The sequence below is a fragment of the Physella acuta genome, unplaced genomic scaffold (assembly GCF_028476545.2).
Source record: "Physella acuta isolate Inbredline_101_S28 unplaced genomic scaffold, ASM2847654v3 ptg000727l, whole genome shotgun sequence".
NCBI lineage: Eukaryota > Metazoa > Mollusca > Gastropoda > Physidae > Physella > Physella acuta.
This window is the reverse complement of record NW_026732245.1, coordinates 412,682-434,569: the sequence shown is the minus strand read 5'-3', so window position 1 is coordinate 434,569 and position 21,888 is coordinate 412,682. Positions and strand designations below refer to the sequence as shown.

The 21,888-nt window shown below is 32.7% G+C and overlaps 2 protein-coding genes across 7 annotated transcripts; one reads left to right on the top strand and one right to left on the bottom strand.

Annotated features, from left to right (window-relative positions):
* Positions 1-342: 342 nt before the first annotated feature.
* Positions 343-8,547, bottom strand: LOC131950007 (uncharacterized). Of its 6 annotated transcripts, XM_059312003.1 has the most exons (4): positions 8,513-8,533; positions 8,027-8,253; positions 6,305-6,381; positions 2,721-3,648 (listed from the first exon to the last, which is right to left on the bottom strand). In XM_059312003.1, the coding sequence occupies exons 2-4, from the start codon at positions 8,147-8,149 to the stop codon at positions 3,435-3,437; spliced, it is 414 nt and encodes a 137-aa protein (XP_059167986.1). In that variant the 5' UTR covers positions 8,150-8,253; positions 8,513-8,533; the 3' UTR covers positions 2,721-3,434. The 6 variants fall into 6 exon arrangements, with proteins under 6 accessions (XP_059167989.1, XP_059167990.1, XP_059167988.1 ...); XM_059312006.1 differs by lacking the exon at positions 2,721-3,648 and adding an exon at positions 343-742 and having other exon boundaries at positions 8,027-8,547; XM_059312007.1 differs by lacking the exon at positions 2,721-3,648 and adding an exon at positions 611-1,305 and having other exon boundaries at positions 8,027-8,547.
* Positions 8,548-8,968: 421 nt separating this feature from the next.
* LOC131950006 (ras GTPase-activating protein-binding protein 2) lies at positions 8,969-20,733 on the top strand. Its single transcript, XM_059312001.1, has 11 exons — positions 8,969-9,043; positions 13,306-13,406; positions 14,159-14,240; positions 14,463-14,724; positions 14,865-14,967; positions 15,065-15,303; positions 15,696-15,879; positions 16,379-16,584; positions 16,727-16,785; positions 17,034-17,093; positions 18,659-20,733. The coding sequence occupies exons 2-11, from the start codon at positions 13,312-13,314 to the stop codon at positions 18,932-18,934; spliced, it is 1,566 nt and encodes a 521-aa protein (XP_059167984.1). The 5' UTR covers positions 8,969-9,043; positions 13,306-13,311; the 3' UTR covers positions 18,935-20,733.
* Positions 20,734-21,888: the final 1,155 nt, after the last annotated feature.

Sequence of the window (21,888 nt, the reverse complement as noted above, 5' to 3'; positions counted from 1 at the left end):
AGGCTATAATAATATCATCCAGACTAGATCTATAAATAAATCAAAATATGTTTTGAAAAGGTGGGCATTATTAGTTGCCACAGCAGCACTAGTCTAATAAAATTTAGACGGTGGATATTGTTATTTTATATTTAGTTTTGGCCAACTTCCATATATTTTTTTCATTTAGTAATGCATATACGCCATGTAGTCTCAATATTATTCCACAATTTAATATAATTTGTTCTAAATTCTGGCCCTCTCAATTAAGACACAATAAAACACAACTACAAATTCTTTGTTTGACAAACTTTCACAGCCATCATCATATTGTTTTATTACTCTCAAAAATGAAAACTAAGATTTAAAACTTGTGTAACATTTTAATTTGATCTGTTTGAAAAACATCACAGAATCACTGTAATACTGGTAATGTAAAAAGTACTAATAATAAATTTCTAAACAGGGCATAAAATTAATTGAAATCATTTGGATGCATTAGAGTAGGTGCACAAAAACTGGTCTGTAAAATTTTCATTTTATCCAGTTGCTATATATAGTGCATTTTATTTCTACATTCATTGTAGCCTGTATCAAGTATCACATGAACTTAAACACAGGAACTCCACAGCGAGAAGAACAGAGGCTTTGTTCACGACTGCTCATTTCCCTTTCAAGAGTACGCCATGTTTGGCCAAGAATTGGACCCTGGCGACTGTGGTCATATGTTCTTCTGTTACCTTCAATTCCAGTCCACGCATTCCTAAAATAAACAGGACTATGTACATAGTGTAAATAAAATCCAAAAATTAAATGTACAATAACTCAAGATTTAACAACAACAGCAAAATATTGGCATTTCATTTTAGTCCTATTTCATCACATCAAATTTCAAATTTTATATAAATATATTTTAACAGCTTATTCCCAGTCTTCAAAATATTAATATGTAATATGTATGTCATTTACCGTTACAATTCATAACACATATTTTAGCATGGAAGGTACATTTTAATTGGGTAAATTTAGTAATATTAATTAGTGATTAAAATAAGGGGCAGTTTGTTTTATTCCTTATGCCATTTGTGATAAAACAGTGATATCAACTACAACAGATTTGATTTGGACGTATATTTCAAATACAGTGTCAACAAGCATTAATTGCTGTTCTAAACTTTAAAATGAGGTTTCCGAGGTGGTAAAAGTTCTGGAGGCACTCTAAAGTTTTTAGTTGCAGGATACATGACTGCATAGATGTGGTCCTCAGGTTGGTTCAGATGGTTGCAATGTCTGTGAAATCTGGGCTCTACCAACAAACCATTTTCTCTGTGAATATAATGGCTAATCATTTATGTCAACATCTTACTGCAAATACAAAATTATAACTGCTCCCAAATAAAAGTTTTATTTTTACAATATGCTTAGTTTAATATTTTTATTTTCATGCACACATTCAAATGATGACAATAATAATAAGCAGGGTTGAAATCGTGACATGGATATACAGGCTCAGGAGTTAGACTCCCATAAGCCTGGCAGGCTTGGACGTAGTAAACTTTCAACAGGGTTGAAATACATTAAAAAAAAGTATTTTTAACAATAATTTTTGGAAAAACAATAATTGAAAAGATAAAATTAATTTTAGTTGTCTCTCTTATACAAAAGAAAAGCAGTTTCTTGATGTAATTTGCAAAAACAGTTTTAAAATAAGTCTACTGAATCAGAATTTACAAAACAGAACTAAAGGATGTCTCAACAATAAAGTCATCTTTTTTAAAAAAAATATTATGGCGTTGGTATGGCAAATAACACTAATGTACAAAAAAAATATTCAATGTACACCAAAAAGCAAAATTTAAATATCACACAACCACCCCTGCAGATAAATATAAGTTACAAGAAATTCAAACAGTTTTTTAAGATGTAAACAAATGTTGTAATGGTTTTATAACATATGCTTCTAATAAATAAGGTATTACTGTTTCAAAAAACATATGCTTCTAATAAATAAGGTATTACTGTTTCACAAAATAATTTTTTTTACAAAAAATTGAAAATTCTGTTAATATTATGAGCATTTTTAAAAATAATCTACAATACAGAAAAAAAATAGCAACAGATAACCAATTTAAAAATATGACTAAAAATTCCAGATAGTTATAAAGAAGATAGTATAGAGAAGCTATTAAAAACACAGTGATTTATATAAATCTTTAAAAACAGCAGAACAATAAAACATAATAAAATTCTGAATGGTAATGGAAGTATCCACACAACATTAAAATAAAATGCACCAATGTTGCTAATAGTAAAGTTTATAATACTGTTAAAAATGTAATACAGTAACAGTGCCATGTCTAATATATAACAAATGTTCCATTTTTTTTTGTAGTTAAGGGCCAAAGTTATTCAGGCATACTAAGAAACTCAAAGGATAACACAATAAAAGGAATGAATAAACAAGTATTTTATCAATAGTTCTGTTCTTATTTATTCAGTTTTTAAAGTGTAGGATTCTGCGTCACTTATAGAAGCTCCATGTTAGTTTATAACCATAGTTGAAACCTTAATAATCTGTGTGAGGATGAAGGATCTTATATATATTGTCCCTTTTAATATTTTTCAATGATGGAGGGCAGGGATTAAGTTTTGGAACATTTTCAGTTTTCTTAGACTGGCTGAAACTAGCTAATGGATATTGCTCCACATTTTCATCTTCTTGTTCTGCCACTGCCCTAGAAACAAGAGTTAAACCAAATTTTTAAAAATTCAAATCAATTTGATTCCCACCCTTACAAAAACAACATGCAACTAAGATATGCTGAGATATATAATGAAGTTTTGCAACCCTGTAACCTACTTGTTTTATATATTAGATTGAAACAACAAGAATACACATTTCAAAAGGTAGGATAAGAATCTAATAGGACAATTTTGGTGAATAAATATTCAGGTAAATAATTACTCAACTAATAGGACTCAGAATGCGGAACATAAAGCAAAAAAAAAATTAATTAGCATTAAAGAATAGCATTTTATATTCAATAAGCATAAAATAGAAAGAACATCAATAAATTATACTGCTAGACAAAAAGTTTGAAAACATCTAGATTGAGTAGTAAATAGAACTACAAAATTGTTAATAATTATTATGGGATATATAACACACAAGTTATAACAAGCAGTATTAAATAATCTATTACTTGAGGGATATTTCCCCATTACAAACAATTCTTGCAGTAAGTTTGTTTCTTCAAAATTACTGTTAAGTTTTTTTTTAAAACTTAAGTTACATAAACTACAAAAAATATTAATGATGATCCAATTAATCATTAGGCCTACAATAGAATAAAAGAAAACAACAACAATGCTAATAACTAACACAAAATAAGTATTTTATAAGTAATCTCATAGCTTTGTTTTATATATGATTCCAAACATCATATTCTAGTAAGTCATTGTCCATTCACCCGCTTTGATATTTCATAACTGTCAATATAGGTGTTTTCTCTGCGATTCTTGCGAGTTTCTGGACAAGTGTAATCACTATTTTCAGATCCAGGATACAAAATGGCATAGGCTTTATCACAGTGAGGTGCCAAATGCTGTCTGTTTTGATATCTATTCTTGTATCCCTCTTCATTGACACGAAATGGTGTTAATGTCCATCTAGATAAAATATATTTGCTCTTACCATAAAAAAGTAGATCTTTATTCTAGTCAAGCTCTTAGTTATTATTCAATGTGTTGATAAAGATAAAACAGGCACTAAAAAAATGTTACAAATACAGTTAGTGTATATTAAAAACAGCCTCTACCAAAATATAAAAAATAAAGTATATTAATTAATAAGCCTCATTTATGTTGCTTCTGAGTCTCACACCCGGGGTATATTATTTTATAAATTGGATTGACATGTAAAGGAGGTTCCTCTCCTATCTCTATGGCAGAGCGATAATAAAAATTTGGATCATGGATCAACTCCTTGAAAACAACACCACTGAAGACCTTTTGGTCTTTTAATTCCTTAAGTTGTGAAGGCCTAAATCAATGGGGAAAGAAACAGTAAAAGATGTTGAATATTTGTGTGTGTGATGAATTCCAAGAAAAGATTGTAATTAAAATGCTAACACTCTTAGATAAATCCTTAGATGAAAATTATACATAAGCTATTTGGTAACCACAAAAAAAGAAAGTCGATATATATATTATATTGCAGTGGTATAAACAGGTGGGGGAGGGGGGTGTAATCCACCCCCATGGACAGCTGTCTATCTCATGGAAGGCATGTTGCAGTCACTGAGCGTGCTTTCTACCAAGCAAAAAACAAAAAAGAGACACTATAAAACAATTGATGCCACCTATTTAGATCAGCAGTGGCATAGGCAGTGGGATAAAGGAGGGTGGGTTCTAGAGAACCCCTAAAATGAATATTGCCTCAAGTTGTATCAGCTATTGGTGACAATTAAATTAAAAAATTTATTATGGAATGCAAAAATGGGGGAAAAAAATTGAACTCCCCCTTATGATTAATTCCTGGCTATGCCACTGCTATACTGACATATTATTATCTTTTATCATTCAATATAATAAACATTTCTAAAACATTTAATACTGAACTGAATGGAAAGTAGCTTTAACTGAAAAACAAATCTGACACTTTTACATTTAAAGCTCCCCAAATCAGGAACTTAAAATCTCCATGTTTGATAAGTAAAAATAATAATAGCCATAAGATGACACTAACTAGTTAGGCAGTCTTTTTGGATAGCAGCAAAGTTTTACTATCAGAGTTTTGTATGATACCAGTTATTCCCTGATCCCTATTGCAGACCCAGAGATATCAACAAACAAATTTATTTATTCTAAAAATATAAAGGGTAACTTAAGCAAATAACTATTCATCATTCATAAAAAATATATATCATGAATGATTCTACCAGTATTACCTCACATGGTAGTGAGATAAATATTAACATTTTTTAAATGTGGGTAATTTAACACAAAATAAAATACATTGGGTAATAACTTAAGAAAAATACATATAAAGCAAAAATTGGTTAAGATATGTGAGGAGAAACCAAATATAAAACAAGTCTGCCAAACATTTTTCAATACAGAGAGAGAATGCACTTAACAGGCTATTCTTTTTTTTTTTAGTATGGCAATGTTTAAATTAAGATCCACACTAAAGAATTAAGAAGTGATAAAAAATTAACCAGCTTTTAAAATTCTTTCAACAAAGATGCATAACAGAAAAGCTGTTGGATACACAAGAAATGATCAGGTAGTGATAGTATATCAACAACCACTGGCTGGGTAAACATTTTGCTTTTACTCTCTCTTTTTATGTTTCACTTAGGTGTACTACAGTTAGTGCCATACAAGAGATGTAAACATCTTTTGAAAGCCCATAATGCCATTTACTCTATGGGTGCTCCATTTATGACATAAACAAAAATTGAAATACCCATCCCTCATCTTGTCAGCACATATTAAACTAGGATAGACTAAAAAAAAATGTACCCTTTCAAAACCTTATGGTCCATGGGGCAGTAGAGCTAATCATTTTCAGTTAAACTGGAATTTGAAGGGATAGTGTGGTCAGAATTAAGCCTGTTGTATTAGGATCGGGTCAGTTAAGCTCATAGTTGTTGAACCAATAGGTCCTGAGTTTGAACTCCCGGGCAGATGAGGCTCGATAGCTGGGGACAGCCAATCATCCAGGAGAGACAACTCCAAAATCAAACAACTAAATAAAATTTGACAAGTACCAAATTACTTTGGTTTTTAGTCATAAATCATTACTGCTTGTTGGACACATCATCTAGTGAATCTTGTACCATTTCTAAAATCTTATAAAAAAGTATTATACTCATCTTTAATAAATTCAGGGGAGTTTATTATTACAAGATACAGGTCACCTTAACTCAACAATCTTTAGGTAGAAATTGAACTTAAAATTTACAAGCTATATAAGGGGACTGCTTGGTAGAGCAGGAGAGAGTATGATTTGCTAACTCCACAAGTCCCAAGTTGAGACCTCAAGTAGATTCGCTGTGAACTTAAATAAAACAACTGCAGCCTTATATGGGACATAACATATTGACATGGAATACTTAATTGTGTAGGGAGGAAATACCCTCCAATATTACAGTTAACACTGGAGAACAAAATAGTTATGAAGGTATAGATGTTTTTTTTGCTGTTAGCTGTTCCCATTAACTCATAGATACTTTAACCTTTAGGGCTAGTGTTTTAATATTTGGCTTTATAGTTGACAGAAAAGAACCATAGTAACATAAATTCATTTATTAAATTGTACCTGGATTGATAAAATTGTCCCTGGTCAGTACTTATCACAGGATCAGATTGAGAAGTGCAGCTATTTATCATTCCACACTGCATGGATAAAAATAAAAAAAATTAAATGACAGTAGGACTACATAGGCCTACTAGTACTTCACAGCAATGTGCAAAGGTTTTTCTAAAGATCTTGTATTTAGGTTCATAATGAGAGAGTGTGTCAAAATTTTCTAATTTACTCGTTCTTTGTTTGAAAAGACTAAATAAAATAAGAAAATGAACAATTTCTTTATTATATCTCACTTTGGAATAGAAAAATGTTGTTCCTCTTTTAAAAAAAAAACTGTATTTTTTGTATAGATAAAAACACAAGTAAGTGTGCAGTAAATATTTTACCAAGAAGCAGCTAGAAACCTGCATTTATAATATTTGCCATTTAGATTCTACCTTTATTTTGATTTCATTATTTATTTAGAAAATTTTAAATTTCTTTACATCTCACTGTGGAAGATTCATGTAAAGTACCTTAATGAAAATTGATAAAATTGTCAGAAAATTTACAAAAAATAACTAGGCTTAATGAATAGGCCTAGATCTACATCATTAATGCTATAGCAAAAAGAATAAAGCGTTATAAATGAAATGCAGTAGGCATAGTTTTTAATTAATTGTTCGCTTTGGTAACCATGTGATTTTGGATTCATTGAACTGGACCTAGAGTAGAAAATGGAAACTACTCTCTTTGGACTTAGAATAAGACTAGAAGTATAGTATTTTTATTACCATCCAAAAGATACTCTTTGATACACTAAAGAATTTACTTTAGATAATAATTTAAATTAATATCCAGAGTAGGTAAGTCTAGCTATATCAACATATAGTATATATAATATATATAAAAATATATAATATATGCCATATGCTAGATATTTTTAGTGAGCCACGGCTATTACCAACCGGCGGCCATGGCTATTCCCAGCCGGATGAGAATAGCCGTATTGGGGCTATTCCCAGCCGACTGTTAATAACCCCCACTGCGATTCACAGTCGACTGTAATTTCATGCTAAATACGACTGGGAATAATATTTTACAATAATAAAAGCATTTATTGTGACTGAGGACTGAGGTATAGATTAAGAGAGCATTGCTATTTAGATCTATACCTATTTAGATCTATACCGTGTTATGTTTTTATTTTAAAAATTATAATGGTTTAAGTTTAGCTTTTAGGCTCATATCTGCTACGTTGGTCGTAGATGAACTAATCAATTATCATTATGCACTCTAATTAAGTCTATACTAGTCTAATTAATAGATCTAGTAATTTGTAAATAAATAATATTAATTATGCATCAGTTTAGTTATTAGTTCACATTGCTAATTGATAGGGGGAATAAATGAAGTGTCAAAGACTCAAAAGGTTATTCATCTGATGAATTCGAACCCACACCTTCTGGCACAACAGCCACCCCCACAGTTCCACTCAACCACACAACTTTTAAAATTGGTGTTTTTAACATTAAATCTATCAAAAACAGTTATCCATATGAATAGCCTTAAAACGGCTATTCACAGTACTACAGTAGACTGTGAATAAACAGGGTCACCTGAATAAACACTTCATTTTTATTTAGTGATGAAATAATTTATCATTATCAATTTAATTTTAATATTTTTAACAATCATAGATTCTAGATAATTTAATTGTAATAATGAATGATAATGTCATTAATGTGTCACCTGTAGCCGTTGATCATTTCCATCTGGCGCTGCAGCCCCAGCTGCCAAGCGCTTCCTTGCCTCACAAACTCTTTCCATGAACCTTTGCCGACGACGAGCTTCCATGTGATAATTCATTGCCATTTTTAGAAGTAACTAGATTTAGTTGATGTTGCTTGAGTTAAGCGAATCAATAGTTTGTATTATTTTAAAAAGTTTAGATTTTATAACACGGGTAACTCAACTGACTGATGTCCGTTTGGCGTTTAATTAATAATTAATTAAACTTAGTTTGAAGTTGGAACTTTCTTAAGTTTTAAACGCCGCCACTGCCTAAATTATTATAAAGAATGCTTAATACAGTCAATATAGATGTCTATGTTTAAAATTACTTTTCACTTTCAGATTTGTTTTGATGTCTGCTAGAATTTCTTTAATACCGTCTTAACTTAATTAATTGAAATCCCTGCCCTCTATCATTTTTTTCATCAATTTGTCTACACTCACAGGAACCCAGACGCTTGTGTAGTTATGGAGTCTGCGCATGCGTTAAAATTACAATCGTTTAGGCCTATGATCTTTATTGTGGTATAAATTTATTAGAAAATTTAAAAAATAACAAAGTTGAAAAATGTTATTTGTCTAATTAAAAAAAAATCGTAGTATTTTTGTAGAAATAAAAACATTAATAAGTGAACAATAAATATTTTAACCGGAAGCATCCCGAAACCTGCATTACTAAACTTATTTACCATTTACCTTTAATTTTAATTTCATTATTCATTTAATCGACTTCAGCGAATATAAGATTACTTAAAATTAATTTTATTTGTACAATAATAGTTTTTTGCTTTATTTACAGATAATAAAATAAATTAATTGTAAAATAAAAAATTTAAATGCATATTCAGAATAAAATTGGGGCTGCTACCACACTTTTCACGAGAGTCCTGCGCAGATCGTTGTTTCTTTAGACCCGACCTGCGCACCATCCCATGTGTACGGGATAATTTTTTGAGGAGAAAAATTCCTTATTTTTGTACGTATATTGATGTAGAAACTGAAAATAGTAAAGTATTATTGTTTTAGATTTCTTAAGCACTTATATTTATTAAAATTTCATGTATTTGTTTCGTGTGACTGTTAACTGTTATTGTACATATGTCTTAGACTCCGTGCTGTAGGTTATGTAGACTGATGTCAGACATGAAAGAGTGAAAAAAAACCCGTGCAGTCAAAAACTGGTAATCTATCGTTTTGGGTACGTAAAATCGCCCGCGATTTGTAATGTGAAAAACAGGTGACTCCTTAAATTTTAATAGTTATTTCACATTTTGAGGAGGGTTTATGTTTTAAAAAATTCAAAAATGTTTCCTTGATTCATTTATGTACCTGTTTTTAAACAATTGAATTAAAATTTTTCCGTAATAAATGAAGACTAGCGATGTTTCCAACAGATGCAACCATGCTCATTTACTATAGCAGCCATCTTGTCTAAGTTTTATTTTTATAAGCTTTTAGCGCCAGATTAAGGGGGAAGCCACTCTATTTTACAAATGGCTGCTGTTTATATAGCAAATCTTGCTCTCAGACACTGCTGTTTAAAGTACTTTAAAGTTGATTTCTGGCCTATATCGATATATTTAGCCATTGATTTAGGTGTATTATTCATTTATCTATAATATTTGACACAAAAGTATGACAATATACTTCTATTAAAGCCTTGACAATGAGGTAACGTTTTCGTACATAAATAGCCGCGGGCGATTTTACGTACCCAAAACGATAGATTACCCAAAAACTTAACCGTAAACCTCCATCAAAATCTTTCTAACAGAATCGGCATTCAATTAACTGACAATCCTTTATACAGTGAACCTGAAATTCCAAGACCTCGATAAGGTTTTTGCTATTTCGGGCTTTGAAAAGTATAGCGAATCAAAACCGTCTTTTAGACTGCGTAGTAAGGCCCCATGGCCATTGTCTAGAATTTTTGGATCAAGAGCTCAGAATCTATTTTAGCTGAAAGGAACAGTTGACAGATGTACGCCAAAGCCGGTTTTATATTGAGTAATATAAACTAAATCCAGACTGATTATGATCTAGAATGAAGATCTAGATTATTTAGCCTAATTTGTGTAAGCTTGTTAAGACTTGCTAAAGTTTGCTCTCTAGATCCAGAAATCTAGATCTACTCCTGTTACTTCTTTGTTAAGAAATCATTAGGCTTATGTTAAGTTATTATATTAGGCTACAAGGGGATTTTTTATACCGGTGTCCGATAATGGAATCATCTTAAAACAAGGGGTGTTAGGTTACTGGTAGTTAACTAAATAAATACACACATGGCTGGCTAATATCATCAATGCTAACCCTGGTCCTACCATACGCCTAACCCTAATTTAAATTTCAAACCTTAAAATTAGTCAGAGATGTCAATACTACCAACAAGCCAACACACCTATTTTATGGAAGAGTCTATTATCGGCATCTAAAATCATCCGGCTACAAATGAATGAAATTATTGTACAGACTCAGCCAGGCCCTCTGGTAAAAGCTTTGATTCTTTAAAATAGGCCTAGATTCTCCACATGGTGATTGTACTAAGGGTTTTTCCGCACATTTTGCTATTGTGTCCCTCTAATCATCAAAAGCCTAGGGTAGCAATAGCAAAATGACTGAAATTTCAAATAGATCGAGAAGAAAAAGTACACTAGGCATGGTAGCTCTAGTATCCAGGATTGAGCTTGTCAAGACAAAATTAGTAGGGCAAAGAAGGGCACTGAGAGCCATGCTTTTTAGCTCCTGTAAAAATTGTAAATTTTTAAGGACTTTTCTAATATTGAAATTAATGCAAAGTTAGGGACAATTTTAATTCGGGGGGGGGGGGGGGGGGGGGGGGGGACAACGACAATTTTTATACCAGTGTCCAATAATGGAATTTTCTTTAAAAAGGGTGTTAGGTTACTGGTAATTAACTAAATACGCACATGTCAATACTTACCCTGCCCATAATCCCAAACCTGGTCTTACCATACGCCTACCCCTAATTTCTAACCATAACATTAGTCGAGATTACTATACTACTAACTACCCAACACCCCTTTTTTTAAAGAAGATTCCATTATCGGACACCGGTATCTAAAATCGTCCCAAAATTATTTTAACACATCTTACACAATATAAAATTAATAATAAAGGGTTCAATTTACTTTTAATTAGTTTAATTTAGCATCTATAGCCATGACTCAAAATCAGCATTTGGGGCAAATGTAGCCAGGCCATGGGGCATTAAGTATTATCTCCTAGTTTAGACGAACTCACTATAAAATCATTTAATTAACCCCAAAATAGTTAATGCAGTGTACACACTTTGAATGATACCAGCTATCACTTGGCCCTTGATAAGCCATGGGTGCTATACATTACATAACATGACATGGTGAGAAATGTTGAGGGGAGAGCAGTGGTACTTATTTCCCCTTTGTTCTTCCTGCTGGAGCCTAAGGGTCATAAATTACATAAAAGATGCTATCGCTGGTTGGCTGAGATCTAAGAGCAGCAATCCATGTTACCTACCAAGGGATTAGAACCACAGGCAACAATAGCCTCATAACAATTTTAACTTTTCTGAAAATGCAAGCTAGTGGACAAAAGTGATGTATTCATAAAGATTTAGTTATCTAACAAATAAAACCATTATGATATTGTCAAGTTTTACTCTGAGAATTATCAAAACCTGGAATTCTCATGAAATGTTTAAAAATCTCTAAAACTTCTGAATTTTCCACTGATGTTTTCAGTAATATATTTTTGTAAAAAATTGTTAAAAAGTAGATTATATAATATTGCTGTTTTTGAAGAACAAATACATCAGCTTAGCCCGGTTCATGTTTGATACAGCTTGTAATAAAATTGACATTACTGCTAATCTTAAGTAGCAGTGTTATTCCTGCTTTGACATGCTCTAGGCCAACTATACCGGCGACAAATTGTAAAAGCTGTCTACTGACTCTACTACTACAATTAGGCTAAAAGCATAAATAACAATGTGGTTTGGAAATTATCAAGGTGATAATTTTTGGCTCCAATGTTTTTTCAAGTAGTTCCAAAATACCGCTTAAAATAATTAGTAGACCCCTTCTAATTTAAGCATATTGGGTCTAGGTCTATAACATTTTCCATCACATGAACTTTCTTAATTTTAAAATCTCCTGGTATTTGTTTAAAAATCCTGGAAATCTGGTAAACTCATGGAATTATTTTTAGTTCTGGAGCATGAACCCTGAGTGAAGTTTCCTAGGTTATATCAACTTGGAAAAAAAAAATTACAAAATAGTATTATGGAGGTTTCTCAAAATAGTTTTCAGGGGGTGAGAAATTTTGAAGAAAGAGCAGTGGGATTAATTCATGTTTCATCTTCTCCCTACTGGGCCAGGTGGGTCATAAATGACAGTGGTTGTGACCTCAGAAGATCAGTAGTTTTGTGTGTGTGGGGGGGGGGGGGTGCTTACTGGGTCCTAATTTATACCACATGGCTCTTAGTGCCCTGCTTTACCATACTAAGATTTTTCAGAGGTTAGATGCATTCAGGACTAGAACTCTTCTTTCTCGACTAAAGAAAACTCAGTACCAGAAGATATTTCTGCCTGCTCATAATTTTTTATTGAAAATATTAACAAGCTAGTACAATGCCTACTAAGTCCAAAACAAAAATACTACCGATTTTGCCTGAAATTAACTGTATAGGCCTACTAACCTATAGCCGACTAGTTTTTAAAAAAAAGGAGTGTTGGATTTTTGTCATCATTTAATGGAGCAGTTAATTTATGGATGGATGTTTATCTGTTTAGAATATTGGTATTACTGAAGTCGGACAATAGACTTAAATAATAAATGTAAGGTTGTCATTAGTATTGAAATCTCAAATTTAAAGTTCAGAAGTTATTGATTTTAGCAAGTTATAATTGTTAACCAGTAATCTAACACCCCCCCCCCCCCCCCCCCCCTTTTTATAAGATTCTATTGTGGCAACATTGGACAGTAGTATAAAGACATACCTCTGGTCAGCTTATTGGTAGTATTATACTATCAAGTTAAGTATTGGTAACAGCAGTTATGGCTATGCAAGAAATTAAAAGTTTAAATGTTAGGATAATTTGACTCTTATAATTACAGAGATTCACTGAATAGTTCAATTATTAAAATCTTAATTTGTAAAATTGAGAATTTAGAATCTGATATTTTACACAGCTAATTCTGTTTGATTTTTTAGTATTTGGCATTTTTATTTTTTTCAGAACACAATGGTAATGGAAACTCCTGGACCCCAGGAAGTTGGCCGGGAATTCGTACGGCAATATTACACAATGCTTCATGAAGCACCTCTTCATCTTCACAGGTGTTTATCTTCATTATATCTTGCCAATTTGCAAATTTGTCTTTTTAAAAGCAAAAATTGTAGCTTTCAAAAAAGTGTTATATAATCTATCAGTAAGGAATAGAGAATGAATACACCAGGACTGCCTGCTTGTACTAATTTGACCTTTATTATACGTTTTTAACAGCAGGTTGTGATGTGACAAACATATCTCCACTAAAAAATCAAATTAACAGAAAAATAGTTTTTTTCTTGTTACTTTCTTGTTTCATTTACTTGTTTGCTTTTAAAGCATGATTTCAAAAACAGTATGTAGATTAAACTAAGAGCCAATACCCAAAAATTGCTCAAATTTATTTAACATTAAACTTCCAAAAGCAGGTAAATCACATGCTAAAAATAAAATACCTGTATGTTACTTGACTGTCTAAATGTTTTTATTAGTATGCTGTATGCCTTTCCTGACCTGAAGATTATCTAAATTCACATGTTCATGAAATTGAAAAACAATTCAGTTTGTGATTATCATCATTTAAGATTATTCCAAATTGTAAGACTTTGTGGCTGATAAAGTGCTTTATCAGCCGCACTAGCATAATGCTTTTTGTTCTTGAAGGAAAATAACAATCATTGGTACATGCGAGTTAAGTTTTTGTCCATCACATTGCAGATGCACAATGGTGCAATTTTTGAAAATATATTATTGTCAGTGTTTCAAGAAACTACAAACAGAACTTTTTTGAGTTTTTTTTTTCACAATTTTTTTATTACAGGTTTTACAGTAACAATTCAGCTTTTGTACATGGTGGAGTTGAAAAAGCTGGTAATGAACAACCACCTGTTATTGGTCAAGAGGTGGGTTTTTACTACTTTTGATGTTTAAGTTTTTGATCTTGTATTTTTCCATTCATCTTTTACCGGAAATAGTATCTTACTTTTGTTGTCCTAGTAAAATTTCAAAGACTAATTGTTTAAGATTTTAATAGAATGTTATATATATAACATTTAATTGGTGGAGGGAAAATATTTTTGCCATGAGAAGTTTCAGTAATTTTATGTTATAAAATTTATTTTTAGGCTATCCATAAGAAGATAGTTTCTTTAAACTTTAATGACTGCCATGCGAAGATCCGCCAAGTTGATGCTCAGGCAACTGTGGAAGACTCCGTTGTTGTTCAGGTGACCGGTGAATTAAGCAACAATGGTGAGCCAATGCGCAGATTCATGCAGACTTTTGTCTTGGTGCCACAGACCCCTAAAAAGTTTTATGTCCACAATGACATTTTCCGATATCAAGATGAAGTTTTTCATGATGAAGAGGAAGTAGAGGAGGCTGACAGTAAGTCTTTCTTAAGTTATTTTTAATAAGCAGCATTTGTAGAAAGTTTTTTTTTCAGTGTCAAGTATGTGTACTGTAATGGAAGTTATTTGTTTTAGTGTATGGCTTTTTCTTTTCTTATATTGTTTTTCCTATTTTAGGGTTTATAACTGATCCTAGAGAAGAGATCATGGAAAATGGTCAAGATCAGGCTCCTACTAGTCCAGATATCTCGTCACCTTATTATGATCAGGTCCCACTAAGGTATGCTGTAGCTTCCCGTGAATTGTTTTTCCTATTTAAAATGTTTTAAAGGTTTTGAATAGCAGTCGTTCATATACTGACCATTTTATCTGAATAGCAATGGCCCAGTGATTGAGGTTGAAACATTGAAAGTTCAAGAGTCAGCTCCAGTGCATGTTCAAGCACCAGCGCCACAGCCCCAGAAAACTGAAGAAATAAGTCCCCCTGTAGAAAGGGAATCAAGACCTGTAGAAGAGGTTCCGGTAGCAGAAGTAGAAAAGTATGAACAGAAAGATGTGAAGCCAGCTGCTGTTGCTGCTGAACCTGCCCAGCAGGAGTACAGTGATCCTCCACCTGGTATGTATTTTTCATTTAGTTACTGATGTGGATGTTAACTTAGTGCTTGTTCAACATTTAACACCTTTTTAAAAATTGGAATGGAATTCAATGAATTGGCAATTTTGTTACATCTGAATTGTTTGCATTTGCTTTATTACTTTCCTCCATTCTACTTGATTTAATTTGCTAAACTTATTTATTTTGTGTAAAATGTAAATATTGAAACTTGCCTTTGTTTCGAAAATCTGTAGCTGTCATTGTGTTGGCGATGATGAATTTTACTTGCCCTCTCTTATGTGAAATTTGATGAAAGAAAAGTTTTTGTACTCATTAACCTGAGCCAACATTTGTAACAGATGTTCTTTCTGATGGGGTAGCTGGGAAAGTGTTAAATGTTAATTTTTTTATAGGACCTAAACCTGTTTCCTGGGCAGCATTGGCAGGTAAGAATACACCGGGTGGTGTTGCTGCGCCTCCTCAAAGTTCTTATGCACCACTTCCTGTTCACTCAAGCAAGCCACCCCCATCAAGAGCTGAACCTCCTAAATCAGATGGAATTCCTTCTCAAACACCTCAATCTCAGAGAGCACCAAGGTAAATTTCATACTACCTGTTAACTTGCTTTTGTGCATTTCATAATGTTTACAGATATTGTCCAAAAGCATATTTTTCCCTTCCCTTTTGACGAAACAATTGAATTTCTGTCAAACAGTAATATGACCTTTCAACGTTACTGGGCAGAATGTTTATTTGAAAGAGGAATTTTCATACCCTACTTGCACTTTTTATATTATGAAAGTTGGCAGATTTTTATTTTTTGTATAAATGGACAAATCTTGCAAGCTGATATTAGAAATCTTTATTAAACAGAAAGTTGCATTAGATCTATACGTCTGGATAAAACAGCTTAGAAAAAATTTGGAGCTTAAATTTTAGGATTATCTTAAAAAATGAATTAGTGGTAGGCACACATAAAATTTGAGTACATGGCTTAATCACTGGGAAGGCAGTAACTGAACACATGCTGGATAAATTGTTGGGAAATGAACTTCCTCCTATATTGTGTATCATTATTCTAAATGTTATTTTTTAGGGCGCCCCGTGAACGTTACGACAGAGATAGGAGCAGTGTCAGCCGTGGTGACGGAGATGGTGATACAGACAGTGTGAATGGGCGGCGCTCCAATAGTGTTGGAGGGGGTGGAGTTGGTGGCTCTAAGTACTCGGACAACCAACAATTATTTGTTGGTAATTTGCCACATATCATTACAGAATCAGAGTTGAAAGAATTTTTTGAACGTAAGTATTGAGTTCGCTTTAAATGTAATTGAATCCTCAATATTTTGTAGAATAAGCGGAGTTATGGTTAGTTTTTACCTTAGGAGATTAGAAAACCTGTTACTTGAGTTTTATTAATATATACTTTTTCACAATTTAATAGAATATGGAAAAGTCGAAGAACTTCGGATCAACACTAAAAGTGGTGGTGGCAAAGTACCTGTAAGTTTTATTTTTTAGAGATGTCTAACCATGACATTTTATTGCTATCAAATATTTACAGAATCTGTAAAAAAATAATATGAAAAAAGCCTTTTCATAATTATATTGTAGCCATGATGTTTGTAAGTTGCGTCTGAATGTGATGATAAAGTTTACTGAGCTACTTTGTTTCCATATAATGCAGTATGTAGTTCATACTGTGTTTCGTTACTTGTGATTTAACCAATTTGCTTCCTTACTCCTTACAGAACTTTGGCTTTGTGGTGTTTGAAAATCCAGATACTGTTCAGGAAATTCTGAAGATAAAGGTAATTTTTCATTACATAACCTTCTTGCACATTTTTTGCATTTGTAAATGTTTCTAACCATATATCCATCCTGTAGCAATGATGTTTGTAAGTTGCGACTGATATCTGATTACAACATTATCTGAGCTACACCTTTTTCTAGAATGTATTTGTGCCCCTGGATTTTTTTCCCTACTTATGTTGAAGTTATTGCAGGGTTCCCACAGCAGGAAAACTGGGAATTTCAGATAAATTTCCAGGTTTAGAAAGCCAGGAAATCAGATGAATATTTGAGAAATTTTCAAAATAGCTGGGAATTTTTTCACCCCTCAAATCGCGTGGTTTGGACTAAGCTTATGCGATGTTTGCCTTTTATAGCCTAGTCAGCTAGAATTGAGGCGCAAAAACTAGTTTCGCTGTGCTAATACGATTTTGCACAAAATTAATCAAAGCATTCATCAAAGATTTGCGATAGTTGCTAAAATTTCAGTTTTTTGTCAAGAGGTACAATTTTTCCCGATTATTCCTTTCTGCATAATTTGAGTTTTAAAATGTTTGATGTTTAAAAAAGTTTTGATAATCTAGAAATTGTTTTTATTAAATACTCCCAAGCATTTTTACTGTAATGGTTTCCACCAATCACGCATGCCTACAAGGTACAACTTCTACTATGCTAGCCTAGGATTTCTAAACATTAGCGGGCATTTTTTCCGCTACTATATTCCTTTCCTTGCAGGCCCTGTATCATAAATAATCACAAAAATAGAAACAGGTCAGGTATAAAATTAAGTTTGAGTGCAATAGTTTTTGTACAATAATCAGTTATAATAGCAGGATTCCATTTTGCTGGACTATTTTTTATTTTTAATTAAAAAATAGGACATATGAGTCAAACATTTTGGGATGGAAAGACTAATATTATGTATATTTCAAAATCGCCATTGAAATTAATAAACAGGAAAAACATGCTGAAACTATCCAACTTCCTGTTTGGTTAAAATTTAGGATTTGTAGTCCAAATTTTAATGAAACAAACTTAATTTTTCTATGTGTATTGTAAGCGGGCGGCAGAGGGCGTTACGGGCCATCATTAATGGTTAAGTCAATGTATTATTTATCTGTATTAACATAAACAGTTATGTATAGGGAGGTTCTAGAAATGTAATTGCATTATGAGATCAAGATGAGTCTACAATTTAAAACTATTTGTGATGTGCATAATTGTTTAAATATATTTTTTTTGAAGATTGTTATAATTTAACATAATGTGAATCAAATGTCTTGAAAAACAAGCAGATATTGTCAATTTTGTTTATAAAAATTTCTGACACGACATTGTTTCAGGGTAAAAAATTTTAGTTTTTAGATACATTTTAGGATATAATATTGTTCACTTTTAAACATGAGTAGCACCCCTTAAAATTTTTTGTTGTTTCCAGTTTAATTTACTGGTTATGTGCTATGAAAGATAGCAGGGAATTTCCTTGTAGAAAAATTGTGGTAACCCTGTATTGACATCTCTGTAAATGTTTTTTGTATACAATAGAAACCTCCAAATTTTTAATCTGTTGTCTGTCTGGTTTCAGCTACACCAGCCAATCAAGTACAAAGGTGAACATCGTTTAAATGTGGAGGAAAAGAAGCCCAGAAACACTGATGGAGTTCGTGGAGGAAGAGGAGGTTCCAGAGGTGGGATGGGCGGACAGGGCCAGGGCAGATCTGGAGGAGCTTCTTATGGAAATGACCGTGGCGGTGGTAGGGGTGGCATGAAGGGCAGCAGTGGTTTCAATAATCGGCAAGACATGCGTGGTTCACCTAACCTGGCCCCACGTGGTGGCATGGCTCAGCAAGGACGTCGCTGATAAAACTTGTCTCGGCTGGATGATCTAAAGACAAAACTGAACATAACAAATCCTGCTTTCACAGTGTGTGCATCTTTTTCCTTTTCAACATGAGCATCCTATAATTTTCTGGCTTGTCTTATTTTGGGCAAGACAGCCAATTAGATTTATATTGCTTTTGGTTGGATAAAAAAGCAGTCTGTAGGGTGTCATCACAGCTGGCTCTGTGCTGGCCCATCATTTTCATTATGTACAGGGTGGCTGTCTTTGTGTATTTTTTGTTACTTTGTAAATATCAGATCTCAGTCTTACATAGTGTTTCTTTTTTCCCTACTTATGTTGAAGCTAATGACATTATCTCTGTGAACGTTTTTTTGTCATTCTATTTTTGCCATATTTTTAGTTGAAAAAGAGTGCTTGAGTGTGTGGGAGCTGAGAGTATCAGAAAGAATGGTTACTAGTCTGTTGTACAATTCAGCTAGCACATTTTTTTTTTCTTCAAGCTGGCTCCAAAGTAACCAATTCCTTATAAAAACTTGCCAATGTTAATCACAGGATGGGAGATGGGTCTCAATTGGTTACTGTTGGTAGCAGAATATGTAGGTATAACTGTTAATATCAGGCAAGCTCAACATGGTTGGACTTTGTTTGACAACTTGACTGCCCATAGATAACTGACACCTGACACACCTTGTGTTGAACTTACCTGATTACAGTTCTGCCTACACCGATCATTTTTGTAACTGCAGTTGTTATGACATGCTCTATCAGACTTGCTTGTGGGTGGAAAGGGTTGAAAGGTGCACACACTGTACTTCCTTCATATCATGAATGCATATTTTCTTCATCCATTTCATAAAAGCTTTCATCCACTCATATCATCCTTCCATTTTGTTTTGGGGTGTTGAAAGATGAGTGAGATCAGGATGTGTGGAGTGTACATTGGAACTTTTTTTTATGGTACTGTACTATTTCATAGGATATTGTTTGATAAGGTATGAGTTGGTAAAAGTACTTTGAATGGTATATCCCCAAATTTAATTAGTTTTTTACCTGATGCATTCATAACTGTTATTTAATTGAGTGCATCTGTTTACTTGTGAATGCATGACTTGTCTATTTTGTTGTGATACAGTGAGCTGATGAAATAGTATTGTGTAAGCTTATGTGAATTTCCAGAGCTAATTACATCTCTTTGCTTTGTCAAAAGAATGTATTGTTTTAAGCTGCCAGCATTGCTAATGCATGTTGTAGTTACATTTGTTACTGGATTGGTTATTGAAGTGTTCTCTTATTAGTAGAGTTCAGGCAGCACAATCTGGGTTAAGGGTGGAAAACAATTGTCCATTTCTTAGAAATAGTCTTAAAAAGATAGAAAAATCTCTTAATCACCAAGGCAACACAAATCATTATTTCTAGGCTTACCACTCGTATATAATATACATATTGTCTGAATAATTAAATGATGTTTTTCATGACAGAATTAGTAGTTGTGTTTAAGTTGTTTTGCAAATTTAGTGATACTAGGTGTTTCTACTTGACACCAACTTTTGTCTTCAACTGTGTAATTCTATGCAATCATTCAGCTAAAATTCTTTCAAATAACCGAATAGTATTTTCACCAAAAGTTTAGATTTGCCATTCAAGTGGCGTAGATCAACATGACATTCCTCTTAGTTCCACAGCTTTCATGTTGACTGCCTTAAAGGGGATGATGTATGGGCCAATTGTTAACCTGTATAACTGATCTCTGCATTCAAAATATTTTATTTGACAAAATAATACTGATGCATTGCTAATAAATGGTGTTTGAAAGCAAGCATTGATAAAGATGTTTTTTAATTATTAAATTTTCAAATTATTTAAAATAATATTGGTAGTCAGTCTTAAGTACAACGTTAAATATTGGCATCTTCACATGGAAATTAGTGGTAAAATAAATATTTTGCCAGTATTTAGCATTCCATCCTAGAATATAGACCCTGAAATGTGACATTCCCATATTAAAATAGCTGTATATTACAGGTAACCGTGGTCTCTTAGTAGGCCTAGTCTTTACTCTCCTGGTTAATTGAGAGAAAATGTGAGTGATTGCTCCTTACATGACTAGCACAGTTCATCTATCATTGCTCCGTTACAGAACATTTTGGGCTCGTTATGTGGCTGTCAGTTATGAACGTTGTGCTACATTTTTATTTTTCCTACAATAAAATCTAAGTCACAACAATTATTTTGTTTTTTTTTAAAAGGAAACTTTCTAATGGTAATAATATAATTGGGGAAAAACCCTGTGGAAAATAGAATTAATATCTGCCCTTTTTTTAAATTAATAAGCAATCATTTAAGAAATAAAAAGTTGCTGAAATGAAAGTAACACGATGAAGTACATGAAGAAGGGAAAATACTTGTATCTAAAATAGTTTTTAAAATATTTACCTTTAGTATTGCACTTATAATTTTAAAGTAATTTGCTGAAATACACTCATCTACTAAGCGCTGTGTGACCATTGCCGAAATTCAATCTTGATGATAAAGGTTGAAATGGCTTTAAATGATTTATTCACATTTTAAAATTGAACAGAGGATGACCTGTGGAGCCCCCTCACAACAAAAGTACGATTTGTGGCCGACCACACCCCATGCCTTCATAAAGGGGTTCCGGGCCGGTGGAACATCTATGTAACATCACCCTACCCCATGCAAAATATCCCCATATAACATCACATTACGCTACCACTTGTAACGTATCAACATACCATACGTAGAAAATATCACCTTAACCCATGTAACCAGAATTTCTTTCACATATCTCTTAAACAAGTGTCCCACGCACATTCCCCAAATCAGAATAAAATGTCTGAAAGAAACACTGCATTTTACATAACAACCCCACCCCGTGATCAACACAACAAAATTATGATCTTCTACTTCCCTTCGTGATACCTGCATATATTTGCACGAAACTTCTAATTCTA